Below are 14,299 nucleotides of genomic sequence, written 5' to 3' on the forward strand. Positions count from 1 at the left end.
TTGTTTTTTTTTGTTTTATCATCCACACTTTTACTTGCCAATAATGCACACGTGTCCTGAAAGATTTACACATCGCGCGCACCGGTCCTTATTGACGTCCCTGAACCGGAACCGGGGATCGAGCTATCGGGGCGAGTTATTTTTCACACCGAACTGCACTCCATTCCATTTTCAATTGACGCATCGCACCTCGTTTGCTGTAAGTGTTTATCGGGTAGTGCTTAGAAGGCTTACGGGTACTCCATGCGACCCCCAGGGGTTGACAATAACAGTTCGACATGCACGACGCAATTTCCACAAATTTGGAACATCGAAATGGGAAATGGAGTGTAGCAGCAGGTATTCCTTGAGAATCGGACTGTATTCAAAAAAATCAAATCAAAGTACTATTTTACTTAAAGTATGTGCCATCGCTAGCTCCAAATTTCTCCTTTCTCTCTGCTAAATCGTGGAATCCCAGACGAAAGAACTCTTCGTCTTTTCAAGTAAACTAATTAGTCATCCGAATTCGCCTTCCTCGTAGGTAACGAAGTGATACTCAGCCAATGTGTGTCCCATCGATTAAAATGAATGATATTCGGAAGGCGGGGAATAGCAGCTCCCAATCAAGAGATATGATAGTGTCCTGAACCAGTTTTGCATTGGGGTTTATGGAGACGCCATTCAGTTTCACCTGGCGCCTCCATTTCGGAAAGAAGAAACGGCAGTTTGGTCGTTTATCAATCAATGCATGGTTCAAATTGATCATTTGTCGTCAGCAGCAACCTGAATTAACGTTTTCATCAGGTTTTAAAAGCTTATCCTTCCTGTCCCATCAGAAAGTCCGTTTTTAGAGTCCTCCAACGCTCTTTATTTTTCAAGTATTTTTCAAGAAAAACAATAATCCCGGCAAAACGTCATTTTCTGGCACAAAAGTTGATATGGAAAGCCTTTCATAGATCGGTTGCTACCTCAATTAAATTTCATTTCGACCTAAAATCATTTACCTGTTGTCAATACAAGGTAATGTTGCCAAAAAAGGAAAACGGAAAGGTCCTAATTGGCAGGTCGAACCATCCCTTTAACAGTCCAATTCTCAAGGAATAGACTTGGAAACGGTTTAACATTTAGCGCACGAACAACAAATCGGAACATGCCTGCGCGAGGATTCACGTGTCGTCATTCGCGTGATGCAAACTCCCGACCTGGGCACGTTAAATTGAAATGCGACGCCTGAATATGTAATCAGGATATTAATTTCGCATAAAAAAATCCGTGCACCCTGGTATCCTAGCACCTTGGCTGACGGCCACGGAATGAAAACAGCACCACAAAACATAATAATCATAAGCCCCGCACGACCCATCAACAAACTAGGTATGTCCTACGGGTGGATGGATGGCCCACCCAGCGCAGCATCGCGCATCGGTTATAAATATTGATGAAGTTCCGCTGGCGCTGGGGCTCCGTAAAGTAGCATAAGCACGACGGTTTACCTTTGTTTATCGGCAGATCTTGTCACTTCTCACTTACGAACGCGCCTGGTCCGCGCCCATTTCATTTTCAGGTTGTGTCTGCGTCGGCGATCGGTAACCTAACCTCGGTGAACCAAACCGACGGCAGCGGCGATGGCAGCGGGCGAGTGCCCGGAGGTGCCAGCGGGCCCGGCCTCGGTGCCGGGGGCGCCGGAGAGGACACCGATGATGACGATGTTGATGTTCTGTCGCCCCTGTCGATGTCGTTTCTTGGTAAGTACGACGGCGCTCGGCGACGGTATTCCCCGCGCGGGACCTCCGTCTCGGCAATCTGTCTTGTGACAGGCGGCAGGAGGTCCCAAACCACAGAGCCTTATGGTACCGCTTCTGCTTCTTCTTCTTCCTTCCCCCGCACACGCAGGCGTATTCCTTTCGATTGTGATATTTCTCTCGGTAGCGGGTAACATCCTGGTGTGCATAGCCATCTACACCGAGCGGAGCTTGCGGCGCATCGGCAACCTGTTCCTGGCATCGCTGGCCATCGCCGACCTGTTCGTTGCATCGCTCGTAATGACGTTCGCCGGTGTCAACGATCTGCTCGGTAAGCCGCGACCGCAGTCACTCCCGGGGGTTTTGGCTAAATTTGGTTCCACTTCACAGGCTACTGGATATTCGGGGCCCAGTTCTGTGACACCTGGGTCGCGTTCGATGTGATGTGTTCGACCGCTTCCATCCTGAACCTGTGCGCCATCTCGCTGGATCGATACATACACATCAAAGACCCGTTACGGTAGGCCACTTGAGCTTTTCTTTTCCATTGTCCATCGACTGATTTTCGCGGCCACCCAAAAAAGGGACAACATCCTTGCGTACGAGTAATTGAAACCTCACCCAGCGGATACACAGTCACCTTGTCGTAGTGTCCTCAAGAGAGTCCTGAGGCCGGTGAAAAAGGTCTACAAACATTCGACCGATAGGTACCCAACTCAGAACCACCCGTCAGCCGCATAATAGACCGAAACAAGCCAACAAACCCAGTTAGGGCCACAGCAATCGGTTGAATGTCTCACTTAAAGTGACAAAACTGACGTGAGAAAAAAAAAAGGCCGACACTACAGCGTCGTAGTCCGAGGACCGGTTAGGACCCTGGTTAGGTTGTTTGCCTACTTGGCCTGCCACAAATGTGCACCCAACGCCCGTGGCTGGGTTGCACTGGGCAGACTAATGTCTCATTTGCATAGCATCGCAGGCACACGGGTCCAGCCCGACTTCCCAGAAGCTTCGGCGATCGGCCTGATAATCCGGAGCCGATCCAACATTGATTGGATTAGCCCGGCCCGAAAGTGTTTATCCTTCTTGACCACGGCGCCACCAAGGGGACGGCCGGGAGCGCCGTGATTGAAGCAATCCTGGCTCCCACCCCTGAGGTTAGCCGGTGGGACCGTGCCACATTAGCACACACACGGCCACCACGCCGTTTACTTTGGGGAGCTTAGTGGGGAGCGTCAACATCTACAGTAAGGGGGCCACTGTTACTGGGTTCTGTTGGTTTTATCTCGGATTCATTCATCAGCAAAGAGCTGCTTACAGAAAATGGAAATGTTAATGTTGGCTGCAGGAAGAATGGTGAAAAAAAACCGAAAACAACGGCGTCCACATGAGGCCAGTACATTAAACAAGGCGAACGACGTACGACGAACTCACCGCCCTACTCGGTACAACATCCCGGGTTTTGGGACCGTGTGTTGTCATTTTTCTTTGTTCGTGTTTTGATCAATCCCACCCCGGCAGTCTATCAGGCGGTCGTGGTAACACCCAGCAGACGGCAGACTTCTGTGTCCTGCGCTCGGCATCCCGACCCGGAGTTCCGGTGAAATCATTTTAATTTGCATAAATAATGGCACTGTAAAAAGACACATGAACCATTATCAAACCGAAGTTACGACCCCGCTCCTATTGTGTGCACAGCTGAGTGTTTTCATGCACCCGTACATTGTGCCACTGCCCGACGAATTTTGTTACAAATTATAATATTTTTTAAAATGTTCATAAATATTGTGCCAATGAGAATTTTGGGTGGCGTTTGGACGAACGCAAAAATAATCGAAATTTAAATATAAACATTAACTCGTTTTCTACTGTTAGGCTTAAAAGGCTTACGGCCTTGGCCTCATTTTCCAACGGAACCCCCTGCGGAGTTCGGAAGTAGTCGGCCAACAAAGGCCGGCGCGATCGGTTTCATTTTGTGTATTTGGCGCCAGTTTTTGCCGGGCCACGTGCTCCGGAAGGCAAAAAGTGCACCATCCTGCTGCCGGACCGTGGGATTTACGTTGGCAGGGCAGATTACCGTACCTTTCGCGCGTGGCAGTCGCCGGCGCGGCGTTGCTATTCGTTATTTTCGTTAACCCAAAGCTCGTCCGCCACAAAGGATCATTACATATTTTTGATGTGTGCTTTAATGTGTACCGGGAATCACATTTTTATCCGCGCTGGTGTTGCGTCACAAAAGTTTATCTGCTTTTTAAAGCTTCCCTATTCGCCTGGCCGTTGCGTTACGTCCTGTGTGCGTGCTTGTGTATGGGCTTGTTTCAATTAATTCTTCTGCTAAGTAACGGTGAAATGTATGTGGTAATGAAGAAACTTTTTTATGAAGATGGGGTTATTAGAAAACTTCGGTAGGGTTAAGTGGAAAGTTAGCAAAGAAAGGGTAGTGAAAAAATCGCGGTGCCTCGGGGTGACGCTTTTAATGGCAAAACACTCCCTGGCAATAAAATGATAGAAGATTGGAAAATCCATAATTGGAAGTGAAATAAGTGAAACGTCCTCGGATGACAGCGGTGAAGCAAAATGTTAATTGGGATTCTCGGAGAGGACACCCAAACGGTTCGAACGAAGAATGTGTGGACGTGTGAGAAAGTAGTGAACGGACCTTAAAATTGGTATCGCAAATGAAGCGTAAGATCGACTCGAGTAACTTTCAAATTGCATTTAGCAACTTTCGTCTGATATGTCCTCTGGTTAAAAGGAATTAAAACAAAACTGTGGGGCTCCGTCTGTTCCGTAATTCCCACTCTCAACCCTGGAGACCAGCCAACTGGATAACCCCCCACTGTTTGGTAGCTCTCGGTCCTCCGACGAACCAAAGGGGCCTCCCAATGCAGTTGTTTGCCGACAAAAAGTGACACACAATAACAATACCACCGGTCGGAAACTTTTGATCCTCACCAGCACCGGCAGCCAATGGGTCGAAAGCACGCAAACGCAACCAACTAGTTCCAGGAAAGTCCAATCTTTTGTCGCTGGCTTTGTGAACTCAAAGAATTGTGAAGCGAAACCAACACGCGTATCGTTTCGTCCTTAGTTCGTCTGAACTCGTTCTCACGGACCACAGGATCGAGGCTAAATTGGCTTGATGGCTGGCTAGTTAGCCGGGCTATGTACGACAGTTGAAGTAAAACACTGCACCAGCCGGCAGTCACTATTCGGGCAGCCCCAGGAGCCGAGAGGATGGCCGACCATGGCCATCCCGCCCGAAAGTGTGCGGAAAACAATTGAATTAATTAAAACTTCCTCCTTCAGGAATTAAAAACCCACAAACAGACCAGGCAATGCGAGGTGAAAAGAATTCGCCGAAGCAGCCACCGGCAGGAAGGACGATGATATCCAGCCGCCACAGGGGCTGGCCGTCAAGGGCCATTGAGTCAGTTTAAATCTTGCGCCAAACTTGAATCTGCCGACAAATTAATTTTACCAATCGAACCCATGGCGTGGTTGTGAAAATGCATCAAATTTAAAGAATCCCATAATTCGGGCTATTGCCTCGAAGCCTGGAAAACCTATCGAACCGGCCGTACCGAAGTTCGCTAAACTTTGTGGCCTCACAACTTGTTCCCCTCATCGGTCCCTTGAATTGGTGGTGAAATTTGTGTTTTTACATCACGTATCGACAAGAGCAGTTCGCCCGGTGATGGTGGCTCTCCCCTTGGGCTCCCTGGGCGCTGTCGAACACAATTAATCATGAGCCCACCGCCGAAAGGTAATCGTGCCTTGTTTAACACTTGTTTAGCGCCTTCGGTGCCTTGCGGCGGGCGTGGTAAACCCAAGGATCAGGGAGGATGTTACTTTTCCTGACAGTTGACAGCATGTACCCTTTTGCCCTTTTTGGAAACTTCGCACTGGTTTCCGGAGAGATTATCGTAGTCCTCACACAGTTCGCGTAGATGTGTTACACCAACAATGTGTCGGGCTCGTTGTTTCGAGTCAACCAGTGCACCCAATCCGTTGATGGGAAAAGATTCGGTTAAAGCACGCAAAATGATCGGCCACAAAAGTTGGTGGGTTTTTTTGCCATTTTGGACAGCTTACGAAACTTGTTACTTCCTGGTACGTTCAAGGCGGAACAAAAAGCTCGTCTCGTAGAGTCAAAGAGGTCCGGTTAAAGGTTGCGCCTGGTAGCCGAGTTCGCTGAAAGTCAGACACCGGAGTGCTCTCGACTCGACTGCCTTCCGACGCCGTTTGCTCGTCGAGCGGACATGTTTGCTCTCGATGCATCTAGTTTCATCGTTGGACAAACAGCTTTGATGCTGAAGTTGCTGCTGCCGTACAAGGACGACTTTTTGACAATAACTTCCTCAATCATGTTTAACTTGGGCGCTAGAAAATAATCCACTCTACGAAGGTGCCTCTTCTTCTCGACGGTAGATAAATCGGGCGGGAACTCCTTTGCCAACTGCACGTTTGCAAGGAACACAAACTTTTGCAGTGCACAAGAACTGTTCCATTTCGAATATTGCATCGAATCTGTATATTTTCTAGCGTCACTGGTACTTTTTGATGTGATTTCTCTTTGGGAGCCATCTTTTTGTAGTTTGTAAGCCCAGAAATAGTACCCGCTGCTTACTCGTTTGCTGTGTAACGTATGACTGTGCTTTGGGCGGTTCCTAAGGACACAAGCAACGGCAAAATTTAATTCGGACAGCTTCAAACAGTCGGTTGTGCTGTACCGTCGATGGTGAGCCGATATGCTTGCTGTGAATTGCCCTAAAGAGATTCCCAAAATGTTCATAAAACTCCGAAAACGTATAAAATGTGAGCCTTTAAAACTCATTTGTGAAAATACTATTTAAAATTTAAACGGTATAACGCTGAACTTAAATCCGAATTCGAATTCGATTCAAAAACCGATAGGTTTTATTGAAACCGTATTAGAAAGTGAAGTAATTGAAAGTGTTTGAGACAGGTATAAGAAAACGTGGCTCTCAGTTCTATGGCAAAGAGTGAATACAGTGACTTTTAATAATTTACACAAATCAGCTGCCTTTTTTTTCAAATTGTTGAGTACGATTGGCAACAATCATATTTTCACCGGTGTTTCCAGGAGACAGGGTCGTTCTAAGCAACGGTTGCGTCGTTGCCCGAGCCCGACTCTGAATTGCGGATGACAGGCTTTTTATCTTGAAGAACATTTTTCCATTAAAATCAATGTGCGTTCCTTAACAATTGCATCACCTTGAAATCAGCGACTAACGAGCAAATGATCGTTATGATCGTTGTGAAATGTTTACCGAAATGTCGTTTCCGAAATTCAGGTTCAGTCATTTCCAACTCCATTTTCCTTCAGAATAGGAACTGATTGACCGACATTATAAGGTAGTTATTATAGGATAGAAACATCAGTTTCGCTAACCAAATCTTCTCTTCCCGTAACTGAGCCAGTGCCAGTGATTTGGGCATTACTTGCAACTTGCTACCGTGACGTGGTTTACTTCTAGGCCTGGCCACCGAAACACCGGGGTATCCGGCTGCAGTGGCCACCCGAACCGTGGCACCCAATTGAGCCGTTTCAAAGTTGGCAGCAGCAGCACATTGATGTGGCCATCTTCCCTGACCGACGTTCACACTTTGCATGACGCTGCACACACCACCAAACGGACGGGTTTCCGTGGTTTTGGCTTACGACAATCTTGCTCGTCCTTGCAGCAGCGGCTTGCTTGACTTCAGCTCGCATGGGCCAACATCCGGAGCGAAGCTGGGCACCCACCCACCCCTACATCGGGGCCGCACTCGGGTCATAAGGACGACGGGCGATCGTAAATACAAACACCTTCCTTCCGCACTGCCAGCACAGCATTCTAATCGGAAAAAGGACCCAACGTTTCGCCGGGTTCAGCCCACCCACCAGTGGCCATCCTCGCCATCCTTGCCCATCCGCACCATCATCATCATCGTTGAGCAGCGTCATCCGCTGGCGTCATGCATGAGATGTTGTGGAACTTTCTATTTTTAATATCCACACGCTCGTGGCACTTTGGCGCCCGGCGGAAACCGTGTCCATCATGCCAGCCACCCGTTTTAAGCATATCGATCGATGATCGTTTATCGGTGCGCTGGTAGTGGTGGTGGTGGTGGTAAGCCCTCACCAGCCGGTCCCGCTCGGTCACAGGCCACACGCCAGCGCTATCCTTTCCCGACAATCGATAAACAATGGTTAATTGATTTATAAATGTGCCATTGAATTTTGCTCACTTCACTGAACCTATTTATCGTTCGAGTGAGCCGGAAACGAGCCCCAAAGGGATGCCGATCCCGGGGGTCCGGCGGCGTTTGCCTATCTCGGGCCTCGGTTCGGCTCGCGGGTAGCTTATTTACATTAGAAGGAGCGAAATAAAATGAAGCCCTTCGGGCTAAGAGTGGGTTCAATTCGGGTCACATTTTGTAAACCTATTGCGCGGCCACTTCAGCCTCGCTTAAACCAACATTTAAGTGTAACGCGGCGCACTTCGGGGCAACATTTTACTGCACGAGCCTGAATTAAAGTGCGGTTACGAAAGGGCTGCGCCTGCGACCGTAATCGCTCTTGCGAAAGCCCTTCCATACACTGTATCCTTTTTTGCGTCCATGGCGTTTATGCGGCAGCGCGCAAAAGTTCCGCCCTGGTTGTGGCATAATTATCATTATTGATGATTTAAAGTACGAAATTGCATCCATCCATCCACTCAGGCGAATAGCTCTCGTCCTGGTGCCGTTCGAGCTGGGCCGCCGGCACGGTGCTGGGCTTCGGAACTGTCGCAAAACCCGTTGCCACAAGCGCATGAGTACCACTCGGGAACAGCGTCTAGGGTTCTTGCGGTCACGGTACGGGGAGCCAGCGTTTTGAGGTTAACACCGAGGTTGCATGTGCATGTGCAGTGGCGGGCGGTGTTCTCGACAAGAACGCCCAACGATGGCGCTGATGGCGGAACGGTCCGTTCGTTGGGACTGGGCAACCGCAACGGTCCCAGGGATCGACGCGCAGCCCCACGGGGAATGCTGGTGGCCGTGTGGCCATAGCTACAACTCAACACGATCCTTATTATTTCGCTGGCGTCGCTGTGGTAATTATGATTACCATCGATTGGTCGGACGCGAAATGGCGGGCGTGTGTCGGTGATGGCATGCCATAACTTACCGCCACAGCCTAAGTGCGCCGGGCGGGTGAAATATCCATAATTGAAATAAAATTCCGAATCAAATTGCCAATAGCAGGGTGGTGTGCTTTTACATAACGCCGAATTTCCGGTCATCAATCAGGAACTCTCGGGCCAGCCATTGCGATGCAGCACTCGGCAGTGCTTTGTGCGATGGTCATTGTGCGCAATTTGGTGTGCGGCAGTTTTTTTGTCACCTACCGGGTGGAAAGTTTTACTTCCACATACCGTTCATACCAAACACAAACTACACTGCACAGCAAATCACATCCGACATCCAGGACCGAGGCGCGCGACGCTCAAAGAAAACATGCTGCAATTTATTCACCTCGTAAATTGGCGAGCCCGGCCGTTGCGAACAACTTTTACCACACTGGAATGGCAATAAAATTAAGCAAACCGTAAACGACAGCAAATAAAAAACAGCGAAGTAGGGAGTGAAAACTCGCACCGGGCGGCCAGTTGATCGGGGGCGGCCGGCAAATGAATACCGGTGGCAAAGCGGTGGGATAAATAAATTTCAGCCAAAACTTTTTATTAATATTTTGCATGCTCCTTTGGCCGACACTTCCGACGGAGGGGTCAAAACGATCGAGAGAGTGAGAGAGAGACAGAGAGACAGATTCGTAAAGAAACACGCCGCGAACAGTGTTTGTAATATTTCATGGACAACAATGCTGCTTGAGATTGCAAGGTTCATTATGTCCGGGACCGGGAACAAACGCCTAAACGTGGTGGTTTATGGTTTTACATATTTTTAAGGTTTTTGGGCGTTACAAACTATCCTGAACCAAAGGTAGGAAATGGACGGTTGCACCCTGTGCCTCTTAAATAATAAATTTAAAACAATAGTGACAAAAGTAGCGACGAACAATAGTTTAAAAAATGACCCTCCAACTTATTTATGCTTATTTTGTTTAACATTTAATTAATTTTTTTATAACATTCCTTACATCCATAGTTACAAAAGGCTGGTGATATTCCTCCGATGCCCAGTTAACGTAAACGAATGAAAGGATTTCTTTGCGAACTTCACAACCTGGTCGGATTTATTGGAATTCTTTTGGCGTCATTCAATGCTCTGGATTGCACTTGCTTGCTATCTTACGGTTGTTGGTGATTTTGCTTGCGAGAGACCGTTTCAATTAAACATAAGAGACACATAGCGTGCTGATGGCGGCATGAGGGAGCACACAAAAAGAACAGAATCCAGAAATGCAACACGATGTAGCAAAGGTTATTGCAATTCTTTTATTGACTTTCTTTTCCCATCATTCAACACCGTTTCGCAGGTTGAGTATTTGACCGTTTACAAACCAGCGTGTGGCAGAGTTGTGTCCACAGAAAATCTAGGGTCTTGGAAATGCTATATCTTTCTCCGTTAAAAACAAGCTCACAAGGTCCGATAGATATCTTTGGCAACCCTATCTTGTCCCGCCATAAGCCACTAAGCCAATAAGAGTTGCTGAAGAATGAAAAGAATCAGTCAAGTCAATAAGACGCCTCTGTAATGAAATTGGGTTTCCGGAGTACAGTGAGTTTTGTTTAGCAAAGCTGTAGCAGCTATTTTACAAGACACAGCTAAACTTTACCCGTTTTAGTTAATATGCATCTAAAGTACAATTTATCCATACATCATGTTTAAAAAATTGATTGTTGAAACTGACTGACTTCTTCATGAGCAAACTAACAAAAAGTTTCACGTTTCCTTCCATAACCCGCCTAGGTTGAATGTTTCATTAAAAAATTCTACCTTCTGCAAAATTGCAAGCATTAAATCCGAACCATCTGCAGTGCCTCTAATAGCGGCAAAATAAGGAAGCAGCACGTATCGGTTGTAAAGTATTCATTCCTCCAAAATTGAAGCTAACCTCCAATCAACCCGTAAGATGAAGGTGGTAAAGAAACATTACATTGCCTCTTCGCTTTAATATTACGCTTCCCGTCTCTGTTGCATTCAGTTTTTGGTTTCCGCTTTCACAGGACGATTCCCAATTCGAAGCGTATCCTCGAAGCGTACAGGTGCCGTGTGGTGCGATATGTTGTTTTGTTTTTATTGGTGTCGTAATCGTTGGCGGGTTCAGTGCCGTTTCGTGCCGCGTGTTGGTCTTACGAATTGTTCCCATAATCCTTCGCCGTTTGCGATTCAATATGGTTCAACTTGCGTGCCGCGACCCTGCGATCCGATGCCTTTGGCGAGAGCACCGCGAATCGAAAGAAAAATAGAAAAGAATATGAATTCTAATGCGCTGCTTTCGGATTCGAGTGCCACCTGCTCCGAGAAACAAATGCGCGATGGTACAATGCAATGCAGGTTGTCCACGTTCTCTGCTCTAGCGAAAGGCAAAACTTTGTGGTTGTAAATTTAATTAAATAATCTTCTGTGTGCCTTCATTTGGCATTATCTTATTGAAAAGAAATTGATTGTGGCACCGGTAATTTATGCAAATTGGACTTTCTAAACATTGCAAAACATGCCCAACAATAGACAGAATCTTATAAACTTTTCTACTAGTTTATTAATTGAGATATAACAAATTCAGACAAATATACTGAATTTAGGGCAGGGAAATTCTTCGTCTAATGAAAAAGGAAGAATTTTGAATGTATTTCGGATATTACAAGATAAATTTGTCATTCAACCAGGTTGAGGGTATTTGCCCAAAAGGATACAAAAGCTCACCATACTTCCTCCAAGTGCACTGTGCCGAAGCAGCGCACAACAAGCTGGCAAGTTGGCAGGAAGTTCGCCAGAGTTTCCGTGTATTTTTTATACAGGAAATTAGCAGAGCATTCGCCACTATGAGAAAACGATAAGCATTATTAATTTACCGTTGAACATAACGAACACTCTGCCCCACCGTAAATCCCCGCGGCTTCATTAATACGAAATCTCTCGTTGGCTATTTGCTGAGTCATTCGTTTACCGACACCATTCAATGTGGTGCCAATGGACATATTTACCGAACAGCTTTACGATGGATATTTTACGTCCATCGTCATTTCTTCGAATGACAGAGACCCTTCGGCCGGCGTCGACCTCGTCAACCACCCAACAACACCCGGCTCCCGTTTGGACGCATGTCCTGCCAGTCACACTGTTGGTTGCTTTACTGCAGCGTAATGGTTGCGTACGGTTGCGAGCTGCGAAACAAGGACGAGCTTTTCGAATCGACGAATTACGTTTCTGGCGGTGCCTGCATTTTTCATCATTCGTTCGTTTTAATGGCGAAATGGGCCAAGCCGAGCTGCCGTGCCTGATGGTTTTATATCGGAGGGTCGATCAGAGCATTAACTTTTGACTCGTTTTAATTAACCTTCGCCGTTCCATCGTTCATTTCCGTATCATTGATGTCACCCCAAATGACAAAAATCGAAACAAAAATTGATGAAATGGATAATTATTAATTTTCACTTTAGGATATTTGAAAATGGCAGTAACCATCATTTTCGCCATTAGAATCAATCGGTTGCCCTCCTGCCCATTAAGGATTAATATTTCTCCATTTTACGGTAATCGTTTCCGTGCCTTTTTTCTTTATCTTTTACCACACAGATACGGTCGATGGGTGACCCGTCGGGTGGCGATAGGCACGATAGCAGTCATCTGGCTGCTTGCTGCCCTGGTTTCGTTTGTACCGATTTCGCTTGATCTGCACCGGGACAAACGGGACAAGACGGATATGTCGCTCAAAATCAACGGGGTGAAGTACGAGACGTGTGCACTCGATCTAACACCAACATACGCCGTTGTTTCTAGTTGTATAAGTTTCTACGTACCTTGTATAGTAATGATCGGTATCTACTGTAGGTAAGTAAATCCAAATCAATGTTGTTGTCTATAGTACCATCGATTCGAGAGATTTTAAATACTATCTTACATGATCTGTATTGTTCTTTAAATTTAAAATACACATTATATCGTTCAGCTATCATAATCGATCTGTGGATAACTAATTCCCGTTTGAAAAGAAACTGTTCTCAGAAAGGACACAGAAATAGATTGAGGATAATATCAGATTCTCTAAGATAGCGGGCAGTGTCTACATGAAATTAGGATGGGTTAAACATATCCAATGTGCAATTATTTTGGAACTTATGTTCTGGGCAATTTGCAAAGAAATGAATTCTTGGAAAACGAGTCGAAGATGTTTCTATGGTCAGTACGCAGAAAAAAGGATAGGCTTTCTGGTTAACGATAACAACCTATTTTAAGCGGTTAGGTTTGTCTAGGTATAATATTATTCTGCCTTCGAATTTATGTTTAAATTTTGCCATGCATTTGACTTTCAGATTGTACTGCTACGCCCAAAAGCACGTCAAGTCGATACGGGCCGTCACTCGACCCGGTGAGATAAGCGAAAAGCGCTATCGCAGTATACGAAAGCCGAAGAGCTCGAAGAACAAGCTAAAGCTTCGCCAGCTAGCGCACCACGCTTCGTCACCCTACCACGTGTCCGATCACAAGGCAGCGATCACCGTGGGGGTCATCATGGGCGTGTTCCTAATCTGTTGGGTGCCGTTCTTTTGTGTAAATATTATTGCTGCATTCTGCAAGACTTGCATCGGCCAGCAAACGTTCAAGGTCCTGTCTTGGCTGGGGTACTCCAACTCGGCTTTCAATCCAATCATCTACTCGATCTTCAACACCGAGTTTCGGGAGGCCTTCAAGCGCATCCTGACGACTAGGAGCTCCTGGTGCTGTGGGCAGGAAATGGGGAACATTTATCCTCGCAGCAGCGACCGATACGTGACCGACTATGCCGCGAAGAATGTGGTTATGAACTCGGGACGGTCGTCCGCCGACCTCGAGCAGGTGTCAGCGATTTGACCTTACTAAGCAACATCAACAACCGCAGGACAAGCACTACAGCACCCCGATCCCCGGCCTGTTTTCGATATGCAAACCCTGGCAGAGCTTAGCCATTTACCCTGCGCTCCGAGGCAGACATCGACTGAAATGGCTTCGTCAAATGTCTAGACGCACGTGACAATGAGCGCCAGAGAAAATTGAATCAATTGTAAGGAATTGGTCTCAAAAGGCGCGACACCTTATATTCCGAGCCTCTCCCACTCACTTACCACGCTAAGGATTTGCTACTCAAGACTGGCTTCCCTACTCTCTGTTCATATAGACCGAACTCACAAAGCAGGATCGCCGCACGTGTAGTATTAGGGTTTAGGGATTTATGTTCTTGCTGTTGTTGATGTTGACATTGTAGAGCCAATCAAGTTGACAAAGAAACGAAATCATCACAAAATATTCAATTCTATCTAGATCCTGATGATACTCGGAAGTACCGTTCCTCTGAGTCCCTTCTAGAGTGGTCGGTAATCGGTCCATTCAATTAAAATCAAACCAAACACATAAACACAAAA

At 46.7% G+C, this 14,299-nt stretch overlaps 1 protein-coding gene across 1 annotated transcript in view; it reads left to right on the forward strand.

The window, feature by feature from the left end:
- Positions 1–13,978, forward strand: part of LOC131208662 (dopamine receptor 1-like) — a 70,069-nt gene extending 56,091 nt beyond the window's left edge. The window contains exons 2-6 of the mRNA XM_058201474.1: positions 1,547–1,727; positions 1,876–2,055; positions 2,115–2,244; positions 12,477–12,731; positions 13,214–13,978. Of these exons, the coding sequence (XP_058057457.1) occupies positions 1,547–1,727; positions 1,876–2,055; positions 2,115–2,244; positions 12,477–12,731; positions 13,214–13,751 (1,284 nt within the window). The 3' untranslated portion in view covers positions 13,752–13,978. The remainder of the gene's footprint in view (positions 1–1,546; positions 1,728–1,875; positions 2,056–2,114; positions 2,245–12,476; positions 12,732–13,213) is intronic.
- The last annotated feature ends 321 nt before the right edge of the window (positions 13,979–14,299 follow it).

The sequence above is a fragment of the Anopheles bellator genome, chromosome 2 (genome assembly GCF_943735745.2).
Source record: "Anopheles bellator chromosome 2, idAnoBellAS_SP24_06.2, whole genome shotgun sequence".
Lineage (NCBI taxonomy): Eukaryota > Metazoa > Arthropoda > Insecta > Diptera > Culicidae > Anopheles > Anopheles bellator.